The 24,221-nt window shown below is 58.2% G+C and overlaps 1 protein-coding gene across 3 annotated transcripts; it reads right to left on the bottom strand.

Moving 5' to 3' along the window:
- Positions 1-627: 627 nt before the first annotated feature.
- On the bottom strand, positions 628-23,580 carry HID1 (HID1 domain containing). 3 transcript variants are annotated; one of them, XM_055241144.2, is made up of 19 exons: positions 23,381-23,580; positions 14,188-14,337; positions 13,471-13,641; positions 12,691-12,807; positions 11,979-12,085; positions 11,616-11,732; positions 9,757-9,979; positions 9,612-9,668; positions 8,645-8,785; positions 8,407-8,497; positions 8,062-8,213; positions 7,876-7,954; positions 5,539-5,703; positions 3,894-4,121; positions 3,396-3,502; positions 2,887-2,967; positions 2,157-2,248; positions 1,793-1,951; positions 628-1,521 (listed from the first exon to the last, which is right to left on the bottom strand). In XM_055241144.2, the coding sequence occupies exons 1-19, from the start codon at positions 23,444-23,446 to the stop codon at positions 1,458-1,460; spliced, it is 2,367 nt and encodes a 788-aa protein (XP_055097119.1). In that variant the 5' UTR covers positions 23,447-23,580; the 3' UTR covers positions 628-1,457. The 3 variants fall into 3 exon arrangements, with proteins under 3 accessions (XP_055097119.1, XP_055097120.1, XP_063473289.1); XM_055241145.2 differs by having other exon boundaries at positions 12,691-12,804; XM_063617219.1 differs by lacking the exon at positions 13,471-13,641 and having other exon boundaries at positions 23,381-23,579.
- Positions 23,581-24,221: the final 641 nt, after the last annotated feature.

Below are 24,221 nucleotides of genomic sequence, written 5' to 3'. Positions count from 1 at the left end.
CAGTTCTTCCTTGGTCTGATCCAGGGGAAGAGGTGGGAGAGACAAGTCCGGGCTCGTGTCTCTCCACTCCCACCCCTCCCCAGCACACCCTCTCTCTAGGACAGAGCCCCCGGTGACATTCTGCAGCTGGCTCACCATGCAGGCTGTGGCCCCTGGCTGCTGGTCCCAGGCCTGGCTGATCTCCTGAGCCATCAGGTGGGGCAGGAATGGAAGAGAAAGGACAGGTATGGCAGGCCATCCATCTCCCTGAGCCCAGTGCAAACAGTGGGCTCTGCCTGGGGCGAGGCCAGAGAGGGCAGCCCTGGCCCTGCAGGTGAGGCTCTGCCCTCCTCCTCACCCCCACCCCCACCGAAGTGAATCACTAGCAAGCATAGCCCTCCCAGCGCTGTCTCAGTGGCTGCCTGGGGAGGCCCCATGGCCTCTCCTGCGGGCTCTTTCTCTGGACAGCAACAGCCCAGGGACCCAAACCCTAGGTTTGACAGACAGGGTCTGATCCTGCTTTCCCACCCAAGAAAATAACAAATGCTGGTTCCCAGTCATGCACTGGGGGCCCTCTGGGTTGCAGAGTCCCCAGCTCCCCTGAAGACAACAGCCACACCTGGCCCCTCGCCTCAACCAGAGTCAGAATGTGGAGCAGGAGGTTTTATTGTAAAGAGGCCGATTGTACAGAGCAAAGATTGTTCTGACACGGTGGGGGCTGGGGGGTGGGACCCAGAGGCCAGAGCTGGGGGAAGGATGAGGGGTGGCATCGCCCCATCCAGGCAGTGGGCAGGGCAGGGAGGACTAAACGGCTGCCCCCCAGTTCCCTTCCCTGGCCCTCATTACTGGGTAAGAGGGAGCCAGGCTATTTCCACGGAACCAGGAGAATACAGCAGGAGACCCTCACCATCCCACACCATGCCCCAAGGATATGGGAGGCGCCCCAGTCTGGCTTTTGCAGTCGGCCAGCTCCCAGCCTCCTCGAGGAGCAGCCTGGCCACACCTTTTTCCCCTGGAGCCTGGAACAGCTGGCTTTGGGTTAGGAGGCTGGAAGCACCCCCTCACCCTGCCCAGGCACCTCAAGGGACAGCCCGTGGTTCCCTGGTCAAACCCCTTAGGGCACAGTGACCCAGTGGCTTCTGCCTCTGGGGCTGGGTAGCACAGGAGTGGGTGGGCACTGAGGGGACAGCACTGAGCCAGGTCTTAAAGGGGGAGTCCGAGTGTTGGGGGCAGTGGTCTCTGGTGGGGGCGTAGCCCCGGAGATGGGGCTCCTGTGTGTCCAGCCTAGGGGTTGAGGGGGATCCGAGCCGGTCCACATTGTCCTGGCCACAGGGGTCTCTAGGGCCTGACACTCAGGGCCACTCTGCCTGTTCCAGGCCCTGATCGTGGTAATTTAAAGCTCAGAATGGTGGACGGGGGAAGCCTCAGGGACCACGGCCCTGCCTTCCCCTAGACTGAGCCCCTCGCCGGCTTCATCCTCACACCCGCTGTATCTCAAACAGCTTCACGTCGGTGTCGTACCAGACAGGGGGGTCCACATTCCTGTGGAGGAAATGGGGGGTTACCCAGGTGCTGGGGCACCTTGCAGACAAGGCACCAGGAGGAGCTGGGCGGCAGGAATGGCCAAGCCAACCCTTTCCATCCCGATGTCCCACCCTGGGCAGCGGGTGCCACCCTCAACCAGGCAAGGCCGCCTTAGTTGGCTGTCTTGACATGAAGTCCACAATGGGTGGTGGGGCCCAGAGCTGAGGTCCCTGTTGAGCCCTGCTGGGCAGGCTCTCAGGCAGACACCACCCCACCCCCCGGGGCCCACCTCAGATAGATGACGCCCCACATGTAGGTGCGGAACCACATGGCAGTGCCCGAGTTGGCCTGGTACTTGCGGATGAGGATGGGGTGGGGCACGGGCAGCAGCCCCACCAGGGTGCCATGCTGCAGGAACCGCAGGATCTCAGACTCATCCGTCAGGCCCCTGCGGGGAGAGGGGTGTCTCCAGCACACTCACGTGGTCCAGGGGAGCACGGGGCTCACCCTGGCCCCCCAGGACCCATGTTTCCCATCACATGCCTACCTGAGCCTAGGCTGGCCCCGCCCAGAGCCCACCTGCCCACACCCCGGCCCCGCCCACAACCCCCGGCCCCGCCCACAACCCCCGGCCCTGCCGGCGCCCGACTCACTTGTCGATGCAAATCTTCTCCACCTGCGGAACCAGCACCTGCAGCAGCCTCATGATGGTCTGTAGCGGCAGCTTTGACTTCCAGGAGAGGACCTGGCGAGGGACGGGGTTCCCGGGGCTGAGAAAGCAGCCCCCGGAGGCTGCGGCGCAAGCCTGACCCTGACCCAGAACCACAGGCTCCCCAAGGCAGAAAGTACCCGTGCTCCCTGCAGCACGAGCCTGGCACCAAGCGGGACCCGGGAACAGTTAATCCTTATTGATGGCAAGCGCCATGGCCCCGCGTTAAGCCAGGGCTGTGCCACGTGCCTCTCGGGAGACTGTCGCCTTCAGCCCTCACAACAGCGTGGTCGGGCAGGGACGGTAATTATCCCTGCCCCAGAGCAACTTGCGTGATCTCAGGAGACACAGGGCGTGGGGATGAGATTCAGGGGAGGAAGTCGGAAAGTGATTTATTAAGGAAGAGAGCACTGTGGGCACCTGGAGCTTAATCCTGCCGGGGACTCGCAACAGTGTAGACAGAGGAAGCAACCCAGCCAGAGAGGCTGAACACGTGGGATGTCACCAGCCGGAAGGACCAACCCAGAGCCAGGCTTCTACGCTAGGGTCCTTTGATTCGAACACATTGCCATCCTCACTGAGCTTCCCTGGGCCAGGGAGCCCCAACCCAGCTCCCACCCCAGTACCATCTGCCCAAACCCCAGCCCCTGCTCGCCTGGCACAGGGTCCCTCACCCACTCTGGTGTTGGGCTCCACTGCCCACTGGCTGATGAGCTGGATGGTCGCCGCTGCTCCCTCCATGCCTGGCTGGGCTCCTGGCCCCCAGAAAGGAACAGGGGTGAGAGATGGTGGGGGTGGTTGAGGGGTGGAGTTGGGGGGCAATGAGCCCTCTCCACTGGCAGCTGGAAATCCCACAAAGGGGAAGGCCCAGCCCGGCAGCCTTTGCCCCAGGCCCTAGGCCCAGCCCAACCTAGTGACAGGTTTAAGGCCAGCTCAGATAAGGCGGAGGGATGAGAAGTCTGAAGGCCAAGGGCTTCGCCGGGACCAGTAAACAAGGGAGGGATCTGTGAAAGGCCACCACCCCCAAGGGAGTCAGCAGCGCTGACCCTAATGCCCTGGGCACTGGGTACCTGCCCCTCTGCTGCAGGTGACCCCAGAGTGCCCCGGCCCAGCCCCCACTGCAGAGGCCAGGGAGGAAGGGAAGGGCCAGCCACGCCCGGCTCCCGGAGTCCCCGTCACCCACCCCCTTGGCCGGGCTGCCATCCTCCGAGCTCTGCTGGGGCTCAGGCTCCAGGGACCGCAAGGTGCCATCCTCTGACACCTGGGACTTCTCAGTCAGCTTGTCAATGCCTGGGCAGGGCACAGGTGGGAGTGAGGACCCCCTTCCACGGTGTCCCTTCTAGCCCTTCCTCCACCCACTTTTTTATTTTTATTTGTTTTACTCCTGCTTCCCTCTGGAACCTCCACCGGCTCTAGAGGCAGTGTCTGATCACTGCAACGCCCTCTCCTGTAACCATCCCTCCAGAGTCTACACTTGCCCTGAGGCTCTGCCCCCAACACCAAGCTACACATGCTAAGCCCACCCAGTACCCTCCCCCCATCCCTGTTGCCCAGCCCCATCCCCTCAGCTTCCATACATAAGCCATGCTCTTTGCCAGAGATGGGGGTGACACCCCGAGACCATGTCTGTCCCCCAGCCACACCGGTATCCACACTCCTGTCCCATCCACTAGCAGCAGACCTGGAGTAGCCACCAGGCTGGTCTTGAGGGTGCCTGGCTCTGCGGGGGCAGCGGGGCGGGAGCCCTCCATGGAGGTGCCCTCCTGGGAGCCGGTGCGAGACAAGGGCTCGGGTGTCCGCCGGCGCCGCTGCAGGGCCTTGTGAATGGTGGGCGGGTCCACGGGCAGGTTGGCCAGCTGGTGGAAGACGCTGCGCTTGCGGATGATGGCGTAGACCAGGTTGGAGTTGCCTGTGGGCAGGGAGCATGCCTCGCCTCAGGGAGGCCCCCTCCAGATCCCCCCGTCCAATCTGGGTGGGCTTTCTGGAAGGGGGAGTTTGGAGGACAGGAGGGTGTCTGCCCATGGGGTTGGAGATGGTACAGGGAGCCCAAGAGAGGGTGCTGGGGCAGGGCTGGCACCGGCTGTGTGTGCCCACTATGGCTATCCCAGAATGTTAGGCCTGAGCACCTCACAACACCCCCACCCCAGTGCCTTCCAGTTCTTTCCACAACCCAGCACTAAACGGCTAACACCTGGCAAAAAGGGCAGGCCCCAGCATGGCAGTGTCCACGTCAGGCCAGCTGTTAAATATTCTGACTCTCCCCCTCCAAGCAAGGTGGCCAGGAGAAGTCACAGAGGATCCGTCCATCCCCCAACGCTGACTTCTCCCAGCTCTCAGGCCCCAGTCCCCATCTCTGGTCCTGCCTCATGCCATACTCTTCACTTTCAGTTCCACATCCCACCCCAGGGCCTTTGCACGTGCTGTCTCTTGCCCCACCTTACCCCTATTTCTCCCTCAGAGATCACTGCAAATTTGTCCGACTTTGGAAATAGCAATGATAAAAACTGATCATTTTTAAGTTGCCAGGCACTGTGCTAAGTGCCTTCTGGGGATTATTTTGCCCAATCTTCCCAACACCTTCTGAGACCGGGACCCCTAGAACCATTGTTATGAGCACCTTACAGGTGAAGGAGCTGAGGCTCGGAGAGGTCAGGTGACGTGCCCCGGTCACAGGGCTAATGAGTGGCAAGGCTTGAAGTGACAGCAGGCAACCGGGTATCTGTGACACTGGGCAGACGGGCTGCTAAGATACCCATCAGGGTCTTACTACTCTGTACTTCCCTTTTATCACATTTCAGGCCAGATGTGGTGGCTCATGCCTGTTATCCCAGCACTTTGGGAGGCCAAGGCAGACAGATTGCTTGTTTCTACTAAAAATACAAAAAATTAGCTAGGTATGGTGGGGGGTGCCTGTAATCCCAGCTACTTGGGAGGCTGAGGCAAGAGAATTGCATGAACCTCGGAGACAGAGGTTGCAGTGAGCCAAGATCGCGCCACTGCACTCCAGCCTGGGCGACAGAGTGAGATGCCGTCGGAAAAAAAAAAAAAAAATCAGATGCCCATCATCTGTTTGAAGCCTCCTTCCCTGCCTCCATCCCCAGCTGTGAGCTCCACAGAGCAAGAAGCAAAGCTTTGTTCCCCACTGTATCCCCTGCACCCAGGTACACTATAGATGCTCAATAAATGTACACTGAATGAATGAACTGGGGGCAGAAGGCAAGCAGGCCAGCACCTCCCAGAGGCCACCTCCTGGGCTGTGCCCTCCTTATGTAGGAAGGAGGCCCACTGGCCACCCTGATCACCAGAGCCTCAGGCTGGTGCCTCACCATCAAACTGGTACTGGATGATGTTGTTGAAGACCTCCAGGAGGAAGAAGACCAGGTGGTGGTTCTGGGCAGCAGAGAAGAGGAACCAGGTGGTGGAGAAGGCCTCCAGCAGGTGCAGCAACTTGTTGGCCGTCACCATGGATAGGCTCTTGAGGTAGGGGGACACTGTAGGGGAGGGGTCAGCTCACTCCTGGGCCCCCCACCCAAGCCATCCCTGGGCCAGGGTGGAATGACAGGCTCCTGCTCCCAATCCCTCCCTGCCCCCTGCAGAGCCAGGAAGACCAAGGCCCAAGAGGCTGAATCCACACTGGCCATACTGTGTGCAGAGTCCTGGGAGGCAGTTAGGCCCCACCCTCACCCCTCGACCATGAGGACAGCTGTCCTGCTTACAAAGCCATACACATCCCACCCATGCCAGTCCCCCCAATACCACGAGGGAGGCAGGACACAGACAAGATCATCCCCATTTTACAGATAGGGAAACTGAGGCTCACAGAAGGTTGTAAATTTGGCCAAAGTTCCCCAGTAATGAAAGAATCGGGCAGGGATACAAATTCAAGACTTTAAATCTTTCTAGAACGTCAAGCTGCCACATCACTAGAGATGTATTTTGGGGCCCAACCCTGGGGGCGCGCCCAGCCTGAAGTTCCATGCTGATCTGAACACTTCCTTGTCTTGTGTCATTTTCCCTCACTAGGCTGAGGGCTCCACAGGGCAGGGACCGGGGCTGTCTTGGTCACAAATGTGTTCTCGGAACCAGCTCAGTTAAGATTTGTGAGATGGAGCCAGAGAGTGAACCAGGAGGGGAAGGGACAGTCCTGGCCCCAAAGCTCACAGCCCAGCTAGAGGCCTCTACCACCCCACACTACCCACCTTGCAGTCTAAGCCAGACCACAGACAGACAAGCCACCCCTAGCCACGACCATCCTCTCCAAAAGATGTTCACATTGAAGGCATTTTGCCCCAGCCCATGGCCACCTGCCTTGCTGGGTCCTGAACCCCAGGGAGCCTGGCTCCTTTGGCTTCCTCTCCCCAGCAGCTGTGTGCAGTTCTTGCTGGGTGGGGGTAGGGGCTGGACAGGGTGGACAAAGGCAGAAAGGGTGGGGCTTCCACATCCCTATACTATGTGACTACAATTGTCCAAACCTGCACTGCCCAACACAGTGGACATCAGCCACGTGTGGCCATTTCGTGCTTGAAATACAGCTAGTCCTAACACGTGTGCTGCACATATGAAACACACAAGAGGCCAGACACAGTGGCTCACACCTATATAATCCCAGCACTTTGGGACGCTGAGGCAGGAGGATCGTTTGAGCTCAGGAGTTCAAGACAAGCCTGGGAAACATAGTGAGATCCCATCACTATAATTAGAAATAAAATGAAATATGGCCGGGTGTGGTGGTTCACGCCTGTAACCCCAGCGCTTTGGGAGGCCAAGGCAGGCAGACTGCTTGAGGCCAGGACTTCAAGACCAGCCTGGCCAACATGGCAAAACCCTGTCTCTACTAAAAATACAAAAAAAAAAAAAAAAAAAATTAGCCAGATATGGTGGCACATGCTGTGATCCCAGCTACTTGGGAGGCTGAGGCATGAGAATCACTTGAACTTGGGAGGTTGCAGTGAATGGAGATTGTGCCACTGCACTCCAGCCTGGGCAACAGAGAGTAAGACTCTGTCTTAAAAATAAAAAATAAAATAAAATAAATAAATAAAGTAAAAATGTTATCGGACTACCAATGGCTCCCATAAACTGGGCTAAACTCCTTCAGATGTCAAAAAAAATTGTTAAAATTAAAAAAAAAAAAAAAAAGGCCAGACGCAGTGGCTCATGCCTGTAATCCCAGCACTTTGGGAAGCTGAGGTGGGCATATCATCTGAGGTCAGGAGTTCAAGACCAGCCTGGACAACATGGCAAAACCCCATCTCTACTAAAGATACAAAAATTAGCCAGGTGTGGTGGCACACACCTGTAATCCCACCTACTCAGGAGGCTGAGGCATGAGAATCGCTTGAACCCAGGGGGCAGAGGTTGCAGTGAGCTGAGATGGTGCCACTGCACTCCAGCCTGGGTGACAAGACTGAGTGTGAGAAGGGAATATTAAATATCTCATTAGTAATTTTCATATCGGCTACATGTTGAGATGATGATAGATAAAACATATTATTAAATTGTTGTCACCCTTTTTTTTTTAATGTGGCTTCTATGAAGGGTACACAAGTTTGCGTTCTTTCTGTGGGCTGGAGGGGCTTGCAAGCCGGAGCAGGTGGCAGGTTGGCCTGTGGCCTGACACCACCTGGTGGTGAGCGCGGGGAGTGCAAGCTCCGGGCCCCTACCGTTGACCACGATGGTGAGCAGGCAGTCGAAGAGGGGCTGCAGCCGCTGGTGCCCGCTGGTGATGATCTTGTGGAACACCTGTGCCAGGAGGGACAGGGGCACCGTGAGGTCTCCGCTGCCTCCAGACTCAGCCAAGAGGACACCGCCCCTGCACCTCCTGGGCCCAGCCGCACAAGCCCCCTCACCACAATGAGCAGGTCGGCGTGGGTCCCCGTGAAGACTGGGATGTCCATGGGCACGCGGATCGAGTAGGGCTTGTTCAGCCGCACCCCGAAGTTCCGCTCCCCACTCAGAAGCAGCAAGATGAAGACGCCAATGTGCATCAGGCCCACCCGAGCTGCGGCAGGTGGCGTGGGAGGGGTCACTCAGGTGGGAGGGGGAAGGAGGGGCCCAGGCAGGGACCATTTTGGGGGCCTCCCTCCTGGGAGGTCAGAGTGCCAGGCCTGAGCTCCTGGGAGGCAGGGCAGATGGCCCGCCCTCCGCCTCGCTGCCAGGAAAGCCCCCAGCATCCCACCCCACCCTGGTCTTACACTGATCGGCCCGGGCATCGTTGAGGAAGAAGAGGATGGGGACAAGGATGTCTAGGACGTCGCTGCTCTTCAGCACGAAGAAGAGGAATTTCTAGGGGTGCGGGGAGGGGCCAAGTGGGCTGAGTTCGAGGGAGGGGCAGCTCTGCCCCACCCCCCTCAGTCTGACACTGTCCCTGCCCCTGGGCTATTGGAGCAGCTGATCTCCATCTCCCTGCAGGGCCCCTCGAGGCTGGCCCACCTTGTTGAAGTCGCAGAGCTTCCAGAAGAGAACTAGCAGCTCCTGGTGGAACTGGATCTTCTTGGTGGAGTTAGGCAGGTAGGTCTGGAGCAGGGGGTTGGACAGCAGCCGGGCTATACCCTTGAGGATGAACTGGAAGTCCTGAGGGTGAAGACAGAGCAGGGGGTCTGTCCAGCCCAATCCCTGCAGCTCCAGCTTCCCAGCCCAGGCCCCCAACAAATGCCCCCTCCATCCCCCAGAGCCAGATGCCACCTCCAGAGCCAGAGGGCCCAGATGCTATCAGCCATAGCTGTCCTGGGGCGACGCCTCAGGACATGGAGTCCCTCATAGGCGTGGACAGCCCTGGTGCCTCCAGCAGACTGCAGACTCTCTGTCCTCGGGCTGTGTGCCCCTTGAGCAAGGCTGCTGCCCTCAGTGAACTCCCACACATGCACGCCCTCAGCCTCGTCCCTGCCCACCTTGGACTCACGGTTGACAGGTTCCCTCCTTCTACCCCTCCCCAAAATACTCCCACATCACCCCATCACACTCAAGAAGCATTCCACTGCTCTGTCATTTACTGAGGCCTGCCACCAGCTGGGGTGAGAAGGCAGCTAGGGTCCTGTGTTTTAGCTGCAGAAGTTAGAACTCTGGGAGTTCAAGCACCTTCCCACCAAGATCACAAGACACATGAACTGGGACTGCCTGGCCTGAAGCCCTTGTCTACTGTCATTCCCCTCTCTCCCCACCACCTCTGAAATGACATCAGCTGCCTCCTCCTAGAAGCCTTCCCAGTTACCTCTACCCAGGTGAGGCCATCAGCCCTTCCTGCATCTTGAAACCCTCGCAGTCCTGCCACTATTTCACCTGGGGTGGCCCCAGCCCACAGAGAGCATGGTTCCTTCGTGGAGGGTTCAGGATCCCCCATATCCCTGTCTCACTTGCATTCCCCCGCACCCTGCAAAGCCACTGTGGGGACTGGACTTGCCTCCTCACGATGGATGCGGGACAGGTAGTTCACAAACAGGTTCTCAGGGCCTGGAGGCTGCCAAGAGGAGAAGCCCCTGGTGAGCAGGCGCCCTCCCCACAACCCGCGGCCCTGGCAGCTGTCCCTTCCACGCTCCCATCCTTACATCGGAATCATCCATGGCGGTGCCAGTGGTGGTGCCGTCCACAGTGGGGCTGGCACTGCTGGCACTGTCGTGGTCCAAAGTGACAATGAGCACCTGGGCAGCCTCCTCCACCAGGGGTTCCCGGTAGTCAGAGAAGAGCAGGTGGTTGTAGGGGATCCCGTAGCCCACAGGGTCATAGGCACACACGGTGTTGAGGAGGGAGGTGAAGAGGGGCAGGGCATGTCTGCAGCAGGAGAGGGGACAAGGCTGCAGAGGCTCCACTGGGGCCCAGCCCCCTGGCCACACCTCTCTGGCCACGTGAGAAGGTCAGCCTCATTCAACAAGCATTTTAGCGCCAGGCCAGGGAGTGGCTTGGAAAGAGTGGGTGGGGGAAGCCTAGAGCCATGATTAGGACACATTCATACCCCTTAGGGTCTTAAGGGGCAGATACCCTCCCTCGGGGCCTCAGAGATGGGATTGGAGGCCCGTGGAGAAGGTGGGCTTCCCCTCAGGGAGCAGAGCCCAGGCTCAGCCAACCAGCTCCCAGGCCAAAGAATGACTCCACTCAGACTCAAGAGATGTCAGGGTTCAAGCTGCTCATCTTACAGATGAGGAAGCTGAGACCCAGAGAGGTTAAGTGAGGGACAAAGGGTGGCAGTTTGCCTGATAAGGCTGGTGAGAAAGAAAACTCTGGCCAGCCTCTGACTGTGGCCAGTGGAGGGGGTCGCCTGGCTCCCTTCTCTTCTGGAGTAGGGTGGAAGGTTGAACAGAAGGCTAGGAAACCTGAATAAGGTGTGTCACGTAGGGACCAGAGTCTGGAAGGCGGAGGTCGACTGCCACCTGCCGGGCACAGACCCTATGCGGCCAACACAGCTCCCAGTGGGAGCTACCTGCTCAGATACTCAACCCTGCCACGTGGCACATGTGACACCCTCCCCCCACCCCGTGCTCATGTGTCCCCCACAGTCCATGAGTGCCCCATGTGGGCTGGGCCTCCCTGCCCTTCGGGGTATTTGTCAACGCACACACCCCAACCCGGTCTCTAAGCTGCAGAGTCCCACACAGCAGCCTCAAGCCACAAGGAGCTGTCGAGCCCTTGGAATGTGGCTGATCGGAACCGAGACCTGCTATAAGTGCAAAATACACACTGGATTTTGAAAACTTAGTATGAAAAGGGGGATGTCAAACAGCTCAATAATGTTGTATACTGATTCCATGTTAAATGCTAAAGTTTGGGGTATATTGGGTCATATGAAATATATTAATTAATTTTATTTATTTGTTTATTTTGAAATGGAGTTTCACTCTGTCACCCAGGCTGGAGCGCAATGGCGCGATCTCGGCTCACTGTAACTTCCGCCTCTTGGGTTCAGGTGATTTTCGTGCCTCAGCCTCCCGAGTAGCCGGGATTACAGGCGCCCGCCACCAGACCCAGCTAATTTTTGTATTTTTAGTAGAGACAGGGTTTCACCATGTTGGCCAGGCTGGTCTCGAACTCCTGAGCTCAGGTGATCTGCCCACGTGGGCCTCCCAAAGTGCTGGGATTACAGGTGTGAGCCACCGCGCCTGGCCCAATTTTACTTTTTAACTTTTTTAATTTTAAAACTGCACTCGTGGTTTGCATCCTATTTCTACTGGACAGGCGGCTCTTGATGGAGGACCCAGGGACGGATCACTGAGGGGCCCCCAGATTGTGTCCTGTCGAGGACTCCAAGAAGAGACTGAAGGGGCTGGTGCAAGGTGTGGCTGGTAAGTTAAAGTTCATTACCACCAGGGGGCAGCACCTCCCCTCAAACGAGACCCAGGGCTGGCGAATGGACTCAGCTCTGGGTTGCCTGGAGTAAGAGGGAAGAGACCGCAGAAAGGGCAGGGGCTCTCACCTGTTCTCCGTGGAACAAAAGAATTGAACCCATGGGTTGGTGCTGCCACTTTCCGGAGCTGGGGGCAGGTACATGGCCTCGGAGAAGCATGTCAGCAGCAGTTTCAGCAGCTCCATCCTTAGCGGGGGAAGGGGGAGGGCACCTTGGGATCCCAGTCCCCTCTTGGAGGTGCTGCCCACCCAGCCCAGCGCTCCAGCCCAGGTCAATGGAAGGAAGTGACCCCCGTTGACCCCTGTAAGGTCAAGGTCAGGTCACAGGTGAGGACAGTCTTCTGGGGAGACCCCATGGGCTCTCTCTGAGCTGTGCGAGGGTCCGGCCCAGGGTCCAGCTTCATCGAGGGCTCTGGGCCTGGGCAAAGCTCACCGGTTCATATCGTGGATGTAGTTAGGCTGGGGGGAGTGAGCGAAGCCCACACCAGCCTCCCAGATGTATTCACAGCTGTCCAGGGAGTGGACGTCCTCCGCCGCATCCTGGGGACAGGGCCAGGAGGAGGCCAGGTTAGGAGGTCAAGAGGTGAACAGCAGCCTGGGTCAGAACCCGGCCACGACGAGCCTCGCACAGTTCCATGGGGTAGATACCCCCAATTCTCCTAAAGACAGGTCCTCAAAATGGCCCGGCCCTCATGCACAAGGGCGGGAGTGAAAGCTCATTTCTCTTCCATCTCACACTGGTTCTTTCACTTGCTCAGTCCAGTTTGGGACAGGGAGAGAGGGAGGGAGGGGCAGGGGATTGGGTGCCCCGGGTCTGGGGGTGCACAGAGAACATTCAAGGTGAAGTCCACGCCACCACAGGAAGCAAGAGGGCCAGGCCTCCTGTGTCCGAGCCCCGCACCCCTGGGTAGGCAAAGACAATGGGTGTCTGTGCCCAGCCATCCAAACGCAACAGGCAGGGCCAGCCCCAGCTGGCTTCCCTCCAGCTGTACCAGCCGCCACCCAGGCCTACACGTGCCAGGCAGCTCAGCTCTCGAGCCCCCCTGGCCCCCAGTGCAATCCGCCCAAGGGAACTTCAACTGGGCTGGCCCCAACACAGGACCAGAGCCTGCTCGGCCTGGGGGTGTGGGCTGGGGGACACTCACCACAGTGCTCCTCCGGTGGCTCTGGACCGTGAAGTCTGGGCAGAAGAGCAGGTCGGCAACGGCCAGGAGCAGGGACTCGGCCAGGGGCCTGGCATTCTCATCATCCTCTTCTCCCTGCTGGGGACACAGCACCCACAGGCTGCCTCAGTGATAGCTGGCCAGGAAGAGGCGGCCCAGGGCTTGGTGGGGGCGGTGGGGGACAGGGGCTGAGCCCAGGCGGTCACCCCATGGGCAGAGGAATGAAGGGACAGGAAGTGGACTCCTGGTTGCCCCAAATCTCCCAAGGCAGAAGTGGGGCAGAGCAGCGAGCCGGGCCGGGAACAGCGAGGGAACCTCCCCTACTGACTGGAGGGGGCCGGGCAGTGACCCCCAACATCAAGAGTCTCAGCCCTGCTAGGAATCGCTGTGTTGCATCCCTCGGCACCTCACCTGGAGATAAACCCAGGGCAGGTGTTGTGGGGGAGGGAGGACAGTATGGTCCCTCTCCAGCCCTCAGAGGGCCCAGCTCCTCTGCCTCCACCTCTGCCCAGCGACCCCTGGCTCTCAGCTTCTCTCCATACCCTACTTCCTCCGGACTGTGGGCACAGAAACCCCCATGGGAGGGGAACTGAGGGCACAAGGAGGTGGCGTTGAACACCATCCCTCAGCAGCACCCACTGGTCCCACCCCTGCACTTCCCAAATCCCAGAAGAGGCTTGGAGAAGCATGGCCGGCCCTGAAGGGCGCTCTCCCTGTGACACCAACTCTGCCTCCCACCCAGCCCTGGCCAGGCCCACAGACCCCTCCTCGCCCTGCCCCGGGCACTGTGGACCAGAAGAAGCCCCTCCAGTCGGGGTCCTCAAAGATGTAGGGCAGCACACGGGTGAGCAGCCGGCTGCAGTTCAGGACGATCTGCTTCTCCTTCTCTGAGTGGCAGCCACTCTCGGCTCCCTGCACCAGCTTCTCAACGGCCTGTGGGGGCAGGCAGGAGCAGAGGGCAGGCTGGAAGGTGGGGAGAGGACCCTGGCACTTTGGGTCAGGGTGGGCACCCAGGCTGCAGAGGAGAAACAGTGGGGCCACAGGCAGAGGAGCCACCTGGAGTTGGGGTCGGCCAGCCTGGGGAGACTGAGACACAGGCCAGAGCAGCTTGGAGCATCAGGACAGCCAGGGCCCAGCTAGCCACTGGTTGGCTGAGGCCTTGCTAAGTGAGTCTCCCAGCCTGAGTTTCCCTATCTGTAAACTGGTGACACTGGCAGTACCCACCCCACAGAGGGAGCTAAATGAACTGATCTGTGGAAGGTACTCAGTTAGATGTGGCCTGGAGGACTCCCCCATAAATGGCGGCTGCCATGGTCCCTCCGCCCAGCGAGGAGAACCACAGAGAGAGAAGTGGAAGAGCTGAGTGAGGCCACAGGGCTGCCTGCACCTGTGGGGCGGGAGGCCCTGGATGTGCCTGCCTTCTCCTGCTGTGGGCTGGGAGGGTGGAAGAGTGGCAGCGAGGGACTGGGCAGCCCTCACCTTGTAGCACAGGGTGGCCAAGTTGGAGGGTGACTCTTCTCGCACGGCCCGGATCTCTGCTGCCGGCACCAGTGCAAACACATCCTGCACCGAGGTAGCTGTGTCTGCCCAGAACTGGTCCCAAAAGGCATCATCGGTGGCTTCCACAGGCTGTGGGGGGACCAAGGGTCCAGAGTTATACAACTCCTGGCCAGAGGGCCCACAGTTTGCCCAACTTGTGGCCAGGAGAGACCCTGAGAGGGAAGCCAGAGTCCCCCTACCTGCTGGGGTCCCAGAGCCTTCCCACATGGGTGGGGGACATCCTTCAGCCACCACAACCCCTGGACAGCACAGTCAGGCTGGAGACACCAGGCATGCATGGTCGGGGTCAGCTAGGCACAGAGTCAGCCAAAACCCAACGCCGCCCCTGAGGAGGTGTGTGACCCTGGTTAAGTCACCATCCTTCCCTGGCAAAGCAGGCTGACCTCCCTACCTGGGCACAGCCCCAGGCCACACCATTAGGTCAAATGCCCGGGGATCCAGGTCAAGACCGTGCCCTCTCTCCATGGGAAGAAGACAAAGGCGACTTGTACTCCGTTTCCAGTCACCCAGGATGCCCGCCACAGGCCTCCAGCCTCTGCCCTCTCACAGCACACCCAAAACAGCTGCCACATCTGGTGAATTCACCTCTGCGGCTCTCTGACCCCAACACGCCCCTCTCAGCGCCCACCTCCAGCGCTGCAGCTCAGGCTGTCCTTGCCAGGGCTCCCACCTGCAAATCCACCTCCTTCAACCCTGCCTCTATGCTGCTGCCAACCCATGCACCAAGGTGGCATCCTGCATGCACCACAGCACCGCTGCCACAGGCACTGCTTCCTCACCCAGAGCCCTTCAGGGGCTCCCCACTGCCTCCTGGGACAAGTCCAAACCTCAGCCCAGCACTCAGCCAAGATCTCACAGAAACATGCCTTACATGGCCGAGCACGGTGGCTCACGCCTGTAATCCCAGCACTTTGAGAGGCCGAGGCAGGTGGATCACAAGGTCAGGAGATCGAGACCAACCTGGCTAACACGGTGAAACCCCGTCTCTACCAAAAATACAAAAAAATTAGCCAGGCGTGGTGGCAGGCGCCTGTAGTCCCAGCTACTCGGCTGAGGCAGGAGAATGGCGTGAACCCAGGAGGCGGATCTTGCAGTGAGCCAAGATCTCGCCACTGCACTCCAGCCTGGGCAACAGAGAGAGACTCCATCTCAAAAAAAAAAAAAAAAAAGAAACATGCCTTACACACGTGCACACAGACACACATGCATACACACGTGTATGTCATACATACACATACCTGCATTTACTACTTCAGGACTCCACCCTGCCATCTCTTCTCTTTACCTTCACCCAAGCTGTTCTCTCTTCCCCTCTTCCCCTTTTCCCCACAACAATGCATTCCAAAATCCATTCCCACGGAGGCAACAGGCCTTAAAAACACACATGCCCAGCCAGGCACAGTGGCTCATGCCTGTAATCCCAGCACTTTGGGAGGCTGAGGTGGGTGGATCACCTGATCAGGAGTTCGAGACCAGCCTGGCCAACATGGTGAAACCCTATCTCTACTAAAAATACAAAAATTAGCCAGGCATGGTGGCTGGTGCCTGTAATCCCAGCTACTCGGGAAGCTGAGGCTAGAGAATCACTTGAACCCAGGAGGCAGAGGTTGCAGTGAGCCCAGATCATGCCACTGCACTCCAGCCTGGGCAACAAGAGCAAAACCCCATCTCAAAAAAAAAAAGTACACAAGATATAAAACTTCCTCTAGGATGCTCACAATTCATGTTAAATTATAAATGAATAAAAGACTGGAAGAGGCTGGGTGAGGTGGCTCACGCCTGTAATCCCAACACTTTGGGAGGCTGAGGCGGGTGGATCACGAGGTCAGGAGTTCAAGACCAGCCTGGCCAAGATGGTGAAACCCCATCCGTACTAAAAATACTAAAACTAGCTGGGCATGGTGACGGGTGCCTGTAATCCCAGCTACTCAGGAGGCTGAGGCAGAGAATTGCTTGAACCCAGGAGGCGGAGGTCGCAGTGAGCCGAGATCACGCCACTGCATTCCAGCCTGGGTGACAGAGCGAGACTCTGTCTCAAAAAAAAAAAAAAAAAGACTAGAAGAAAATGAACCAGAATGTTAGTAGAAACTCTCTCTCTGGGTGGTTTCATGTTTTTCTTTAAGAGCACATGTTACTATTTTTTTTCCTTTTGAATGTTCATCTGTTAAGGGACCAGAGTGTCCAAGGCACACGCACCTCCTCGGGCCCATCCCTTTACGGCTCCTTCTGAGTGTCACTTCCTGCAAGACACCTTCCTGCTTTCTCCAACACAGCTTTTTTCCTTCTCTGAAATCCTACGGCCAATAAAACCTGAGATCCCTGCTACCACCACAAGTCTGCACTTCATACACGTTACCTTATCTTCAGAAAAAAATATATATCTTATTTAAAAATAATTCTGGGAGGCCGGGCTCGGTGGCTCACGCTTGTAATCCCAGCACTTTGGGAGGCCGAGGCGGGCGGATCACGAGGTCAGGAGATCGAGACCACGGTGAAACCCTGTCTCTACTAAAAAAAAAAATACAAAAAAATTAGCCGGGCGTGGTGGCGGGCGCCTGTAGTCCCAGCTACTTGGAGAGGCTGAGGCAGGAGAATAGCGTGAACCCGGGAGGCGGAGCTTGCAGTGAGCCGAGATTGCGCCACTGCACTTCAGCCTGGGCGACAGAGCGAGACTCCGTCTCAAAAAAAATAATCAAATAAAATAAAAAAATAATAATTCAGGGGGCTGGGCGTGGTGCTGGGATTACATGTCTGTAATCCCAGCACTTTGGGAGGCCAAGGTGGGAGAATTGCTTGAGCCCAGGAGTTCAAGACCAGCCTGGGCAACATGGCTTTTGTAGAGACCCTATCTCTACAAAAAATAAAAACAAATTCACCAGGTGGGCCTGCCCAACCTCTAAGGAGGCTGAGCTGGGAGGATCCCATAAGCCCAGAAGGTCAAGGCTGCAGTGAGCTGTGATGGCACCACTGCATTCAAGCCCGGGCAACAGAGCAAGACTCTGTCTCAAAAAAGTAATAATGGCCAGGCGAAGTGGCTCACACCTGTAATCCCAGCACTTAGGGAGGCCAAGGCAGACGGATCACGAGGTCAGGAGTTCGAGACCACCCCGGCCAACGTGGTGAAACCCCGTCTCTACTAAAAATACAAAAATTAGATGGGTGTATGGCCGGGCGCGGTGGCTCAAGCCTGTAATCCCAGCACTTTGGGAGGCCAACGTGGGCGGATCACAAGTTCAGGAGATCGAGACCATCCTGGCTAACATGGTGAAACCCCGTCTCTACTAAAAATACAAAAAAAATTAGCCGGGCGTGATGGCGAGCGCCTGTAGTCCCAGCTACGCGGGAGGCTGAGGCAGGAGAATGGCATGAACCCGGGAGGCGGAGCTTGCAGTGAGCCGAGATCGTGCCACTGTACTCCAGCCTGGGCGACAGAGCAAGACTCCCTCTCAAAAAAAAAAAAAAAAAAATTAGATGGGTGTGGTGGTGCGTGCCAGTAGTCCCAGCTACTCAGGAGGCTGAGGCAGAAGAATCACTTGAACTCGGGAGGCAAAGGTTGCAGTGAGCCAAGATCACACCGCTGCACTCCAGCCTGGGTGACAGAGCGAGACTCCATTTCAAAAATAATAATAATAATAGGCCAGGCGCGGTGGCTCACGCCTGTAATCCCAGCACTTTGGGAGGCCGAGGTGGGCGGATCACAAGGTCAGGAGTTTGAGACCAGCCTGGCCAATATGGTGAAACCCCTCTTTACTAAAAATACAAAAATTAGCCGGGCACGGTGGCTCACACCTGTAATCCCAACACTTTGGGAGGCTGACGCAGATGGATTGCTTGAGCCCAGGAGTTTGAGACCAGCCTGAACAACATGGCGAAATACCATCTCTACAAAAAAAAAAAATCAAAAAAAATTAGCTGGGCATGGTGGCACACACCTGTCATGTCAGCTACTTGGAAGGCTGAGGTGGGAGGACTGCCTAAGCCCAGGGAGGTTGAAGCTGCAGTGAACCAGGATCGTACCATGGCACTCCAGCCTCGGTGACAGAGTGGCTCACACCTGTAATCCCAGTGCTTTGGGAGGCTGAGGCGGGAGGATCACTTGAGCCCAGAAGTTGGAGACCAGCCTAGGTAACATAGTGAGACCCTATCACTACAAAAAAAGAAAAGAAAAGAAAAAATTAGCCACGTGTAGTGGCACACACCTGTAGTCCCAGCCACTCAGGAGTCTGAGGCAGGAAGCTTGCTTGAGCCCAGGAGTTCAAGGCTGCAGTGAGCTACGATTGTGCCAATGTACTCCAGAGTGCATGACTGAGTGAGACCCTGTCCCTAAATATTTAATAATAATAATTCTGTTCTCTGAAGCTACTTCTAAGAAGCCTCCCAGAGCCCCAGGCTTGCTTGCTCCCACCTGGGAACCTCCAGCCCCACCCCTCCACCCACCCTGCGCAGTTCCTGCCGCCACAGTCCGAGTGCACGTGCCTTGAAGCCCCATCAGTCCCTGACCTTGCCGGTAAAGCGTATGGCAGATATTCAGCCAATATTTGTTCCACTGAAGCTGCGCTCAGTCCTGGGGACCCCTTCAGCCTGGCCACAGAGCAGGGCTGAGCACCAGTGGAACTCTCCAAACTCAGAGTTGGGGTCGCATGCCTCACCAAGGTCCAGGCATACCCCAGCCCACTCCCAGAGCAAACACCCCCACCCCACCCCAGGGAGCTGCAGGGTAACATGTGGCCATGACTCTCAGTCCCAGAACTGGTAGAGCGAGTTCTTCACTGGGGGAGAGGAACAAAGGCTAAAGGAGGGCCCTGGGGCTGGGGTTTGCTGGCCCTTGGGCCCTCAGCCAGAACAGCCCTCTGGCACTCCCTGGAGTACAAGAACATGGCACCCCAGTCTGGGTGGCCTGGAGCCAGGGTGGGGTAAGGAAGGACATCCCAGGAAACCCACAGAGCCATCTGGGAGTGCCTCTGGGAAGCTGCCATCCCTGACACTTTTCCCACCTCCCAGGTAGCTACTACCCCCTTCAAAGGGCAGAAACTAAGCACAAGCGGGCATGACCTCATCAGGCGGCGTCACCGGGGGACTAAACCCAGAATGAAGAAAGAGACTTAATAGCCCATTCTGGAAGCAGAGGAGAGATCCCAGCCATGACAGATCCCAGCCTTGAACTTTAGCAACAGGACTTTGCCTCCCTGTTTCCTCAGCTTGGGCCTCCTCTCCTGGTCCCACTGTGGCTTGAACATTCGGATTTGGTGACCACCTGCCCAGGCCAAGTTGATGCTACAGGCATTAGGGTCACTGAGGCCCTTTAGGCTTCTAATGGGAGAGACATGGCTCAGCGCCTGCCTCAATGACCCCAGTTGGCCTCCACCCAGCTCAAGGAAGCTTCTAATATCTTTTTTTTTTTTTTTTTTTTTTGAGACCGAGTCTTGCTCTGTGGCCCAGGCTGGAGTGCAGTGGCGCAATCTCGGCTCACTGCAAGCTCTGCCTCCAGGTTCACGCTTTTCTCCTGCCTCAGCCTCCTCAGTAGCTGGGATTACAGGCGCCCGCCACCAGGCCCAGCTAATTTTTTTGTATTTTTTAGTAGAGATGGGGTTTCACCATGTTAGCCAGGATGGTCTCAATCTCCTGACCTTGTGATCCGCCCGCCTCAGCCTCCCAAAGTGCTGGGATTACAGGCATGAGCCACCGCACCCAGCCAATATCTGATCTTTGAAGGAAGTGTTTTTTCTGGAGGTAGGCAGGCCCCTGCTGCTAGGGTCACAGAAACTGAGCTATCCTGGTGAAAAACCAGGTATTCTTCTCTCCTTATTCTTTTTCTCTTGTTTGTTTTTGAGTCAGGGTCTTGCTCCGTTGTCCAGACTGGAGTGCAGTGGCACAATCATAGCTCACTGTAACCTCGATCTCCTGGGCTCAAGCAATCCTCCCATCTCAGCCTCCGAGTTGCTGGTACAACAGGCGCACCCCACCCAGCCCAGCTAATTTATTTTTATTTTTTTATTTTTTAGAGATAGGGTCTTGCTGTGTTGCCCAGGCTGGTCTCAAACTCCTGGGCTCAAGCAATCCTTCTGCCTCCACCTCCCAAAGTGCTGGGATTACAGCCATGAGCCACCACGCCTGGCCAAAATCAGATTTTTTTTTTTTTTTTTTTTTTGAGGCAGAGTTTCGCTCTTGTTGCCCAAGCTAGAGGCATGATCTCGGCTCACCGCAACCTCCGCCTCCTGGGGTCAAGTGATTCTCCTGGCTCAGCCTCCCGAGTAGCTGGGAATACAGGCATGTGCCACCATGCCCGGCTAATTTTTGTATTTTTAGTAGAGATGGGGTTTCCCCATGTTGGTCAGGCTGGTCTCGAACTCCTGACCTCAGGTGATCCGCCCACCTCAGCCTCCCAAAGTGCTGGGATTACAGGCATGAGACACCACACCCGGCCCCAAATCAGATACTCTTTTTTTTTTTTTTTTTTTTGAGACGGAGTCTCGCTCTGTCGCCCAGGCTGGAGTGCAGTGGCGCAATCTCGGCTCACTGCAAGCTCCGCCTCCCGGGTTCACGCCATTCTCCTGCCTCAGCCTCTCCGAGTAGCTGGGACTACAGGCGCCCGCCACCACGCCCGGCTAATTTTTTTGTATTTTTAGTAGAGACGGGGTTTCACCGTGGTCTCGATCTCCTGACCTCGTGATCCGCCCGCCTCGGCCTCCCAAAGTGCTGGGATTACAAGCGTGAGCCACCGCGCCCGGCCAAATCAGATATTCTTAACCCAGCTTTTCCAGGCCCCTGCTCAGTCAGACCAGACCCCCACTCAGACCTGGGGGAGCAGTTGTATCTTTTGACTCTCAGGGTGTGCAGGGGGAAGGTCCCCTAGTACTCAAACCTGCTAAGCCTGCTCTGGAGGACTGTGTCACCATGCATTCCCATGCACATACATGTATACACATGTAAACATGCACCCACCAGGTTCATCTGGCCTGCAGCAGAGAATTCCAAACAGGCAGGATCTGGGAGAGGGTTCCAGGTCTGGGAATGTCTCCCTCCAGAGCCCCACCTACTATGAGGAAGGGCCAGGAAACAGCCAAAGTGGCTGGCTCTCAGGACCAGGGTCAGGCCCGACCCAGGACTGGACCGTGGGGCAGGAAGAAAACAGGATGCACGGCAGGAAGGCGAGGAAGGTGGAGCAGCAGGGACACAGGCCCAGGCCACAGGAAAAGGTGCTAGTTCTGCCTGTCTACTGCCCAAGCCACACCCTGTAAGAGCCTGGAACCACATATCATCCTATGGACAACTGGCCTGAATCTCCTTGGGGACCCCAAGTGGTAAGATCAGTGATATCATCTGGGTTCTGATCCTCACACCCAAGCTACCCAAGTCAGGTCGGTTACACACAGTCCAAGGCTTCAGCCACTGAGGGCTTCTCCCCCCGGGCAGCCCAGGCCCCTGCCCGCCCACAGGACTCAGTGCTCTCCGGAAGGCTGGTCTGATCTGCAGACTATCCAGGTTCTATTCCAAGCCTACTCAGTGTCCTCAGCTGGGAAACAGAACAGCACCATCTCAAGTGGCCCATCATAGGGCTGTAGCCAGGGAAAGACAGAGGGACACAGTATTTTGGGGAAAAGGCCTGAGCAGGTAGGAATCTAGGCCACTCCAGAGCCTTTGGTACCCTGCTGAGCTGGCCCCACTGGCCTGGCAAAGGACCCCAGCTGCCGAGCCCACAGCGCAATCCTCCAACAAGGTGTTTCTTCCCCAGGCAGGTAAACACGGGAGCCTCCCTTCCTCCCTGCCTCCCCGATCCTCTCCCTGCAGCCCTACACTGAGGGGCTAGCCCACTTGCCACCTTCCCTGCCACCCACAGAACGAAAACCCCATCCTAAAAAAGCCAAGCTCCAGAACGACCCAGGAGCCGTGGGGAGTCGAGAGAAGTGCGGTCTGGTTTCTATCAAGAACCTTTCAGCTGGGGTTGGACTCTCCAGAGGCCCTGGGCATTTGCTGCGCACTTGACCCTTCCAGAGTTGGGAAAGGGGTGAGGGAGCGAGGTCTGGCCCCTGGAGCTGTGACCAGCTGGCTGTGGGAGCTGGCTTCCTCCATCCCACTCTAACCTCCAGCAGCAAGAGAGAGCCCTGGAGAGCAGGAGGTGAGGGGCCAGGAAAGAGGAAGTTCCCAGATGGCAGCAGGTCCTGAGTCCCCTGAAAATGGGGGACCTGCAGAGTCAGGGCTGAGCATCTCTGTGGCCACAGTGGCCTGGTTCAAAACGCCAGGAGAGAAGGGGTGGGCAGAGAAGCAGTCTTGCTGGGGCCAGGTGGTATAAGGAGGTGGCCATTGGGCCACTTGTGGACTCACGGGAGAGTTATGAGCATGGACTAGGCTGGAGGGTCCCTAGGCCCCTCACCAGCTGACTGAGGGCCATCCTGCGGGTCCCCATCCCTAAGCCAGAGAACAGAGCACACAGGCTAACAGCCTTTCCCTCGCAGGGCCTCGAGGGAAGGCCCCTGGAGAGGTCCCCAGCTGGGAGGCTGTGCTCAGTAGGCCTGGGGACAGGGCCCCTCGCCAGGCTGCCTCGCTGCCCGCCACTCTTTGCCTGTTCCCAGGAAGACCTGGGCCTTCCCTGCCCACGGGCATCAACCAGGGCCCAGCGATGCCGCTGCCGCGCACACCAGCTGTTTCTCCGACCCGGGCGGACGCCAGCCAGGCTTTGTTTGCATTGAGTCAACCAGGACTGTGCGTCCGGGACCCGCGGGCAACGAGGGGCAGGGAGGGGAGCGGACGGTGGATGGGTGGGTGGGGGCGGCGGGAGGCTGGAGATGCGAGGCTGGGGTCGCCGCGGGGCGGGACAGGGGGCGGACAGCTGTGTCGCCGGTTCGGGGAGTAGGCACACGTCAGCCTAAGGTGGCAGCAGCGGCTTCGGGGAGAGGGGTGTTCCCAGGAGAGGAGACTGAGGGTGGGAGACTAGGGCCAGGGGATGGAGCTTCGAGATACAGGCCGCGGGGTTCCGTTCCGGCGCTGGCCTTGGCGTCACGCTCGGGACCCGCCCGTCCCCCCATCTCCCGGCGAGCCAAGTTCGCGTACCCCAGGCCCTGCCCAGCCCCCAGCCCCGCAGGTGGATGAGGAGGCCGGGGACCCTGTGGCGCACCTGCGTCTTGGTGGTGAGCTGGATCACCGCCTTCCGGAAGTTCAGCTTGGAGTCGGTCGACCCCATGTCTCTGGAGCCCGCTCCGGCCCGGCCCCCGCCCCGACTCCAGCCCGGCTCCGGCTTCGGCTCCGGCTTCAGCTCCGGCTCCAGCTCCGCGGCCCCCGCGGCCCTCGCAGGAGACAAGCGGCGCGCCCCGCCCCTGGCCCGCCTCGGCCCCGCCCCTCGCGGCACCGCCCCGAACGGCCCCGCCCCCGCGTGGCTCCGCCCCCTGCACCTGCCGCGCCCGCCGCCGAAGACCCGCGGAGTCCACGGTTCCAACCCAGCGCCGCCTCACGCCGGGTGCCTCCTCAGCTCCCACCCGGAGCCTCGGCGCTCTTCCATCTGCGTCGGAGCATTGTACCCGCCTCCGCTGCTGCCACGCAGTCCCCAGGGCCCAAAACCCTCCTCGCAGCTCGTCCCCCGCCCCGGTCCTCACCCTTCATCCCTGCTCCTGCCCCGGGCCCACGTCTCAGCTGGCCCTCTCCATCCCACTTTTCTCCTTCTCAGTCTGTTTTTCCCGTTCACGTTTTCTGAGCATCCACTCTCTTGGTTCCGCCTTTTTCTGACCTGTCAAACCCACGTGTTCAGAAAGTCCCGCAGGCCCTCGGTTATGAGGGAGGGAGGCGCTGACTCAGTTTCCCTACTCGAAGAAAGCAGCTCCTCGCCTTGATGAGAGCGAGAGTCCCTCGCGGTCCCGACCCCTCTCTAGCCACCAGATTCCCAGAGAATCCTTTGAGATTCATCCATTTCAACAAATGTGCTGAGGGTCTGGTATTTGCCAACTCTGTGTCAGGGACGGGGC

The sequence above is a fragment of the Symphalangus syndactylus genome, chromosome 14 (assembly GCF_028878055.3).
Source record: "Symphalangus syndactylus isolate Jambi chromosome 14, NHGRI_mSymSyn1-v2.1_pri, whole genome shotgun sequence".
Classification (NCBI taxonomy): Eukaryota; Metazoa; Chordata; class Mammalia; order Primates; family Hylobatidae; genus Symphalangus; species Symphalangus syndactylus.
Note: the sequence above shows the minus strand (reverse complement) of the source record. Positions and strands in the feature narration are given on the sequence as shown.

What these genes read in the sequence shown, in the direction of transcription:
- HID1 (XM_055241144.2), bottom strand. Translation starts at nt 23,446, where the DNA reads ATGGGGTCGACCGACTCCAAGCTGAACTTCCGGAAGGCGGTGATCCAG. An exon ending in CCGCCATGGATGATTCCGAT is followed by an intron (nt 9,669 to 9,756) that starts GTAAGGATGGGA and finishes TCCTCTTGGCAG; the next exon opens with CCTCCAGGCCCTGAGAACCT. An exon ending in CGATGCCCGGGCCGATCAGT is followed by an intron (nt 8,214 to 8,406) that starts GTAAGACCAGGG and finishes CACCTGCCGCAG; the next exon opens with CTCGGGTGGGCCTGATGCAC.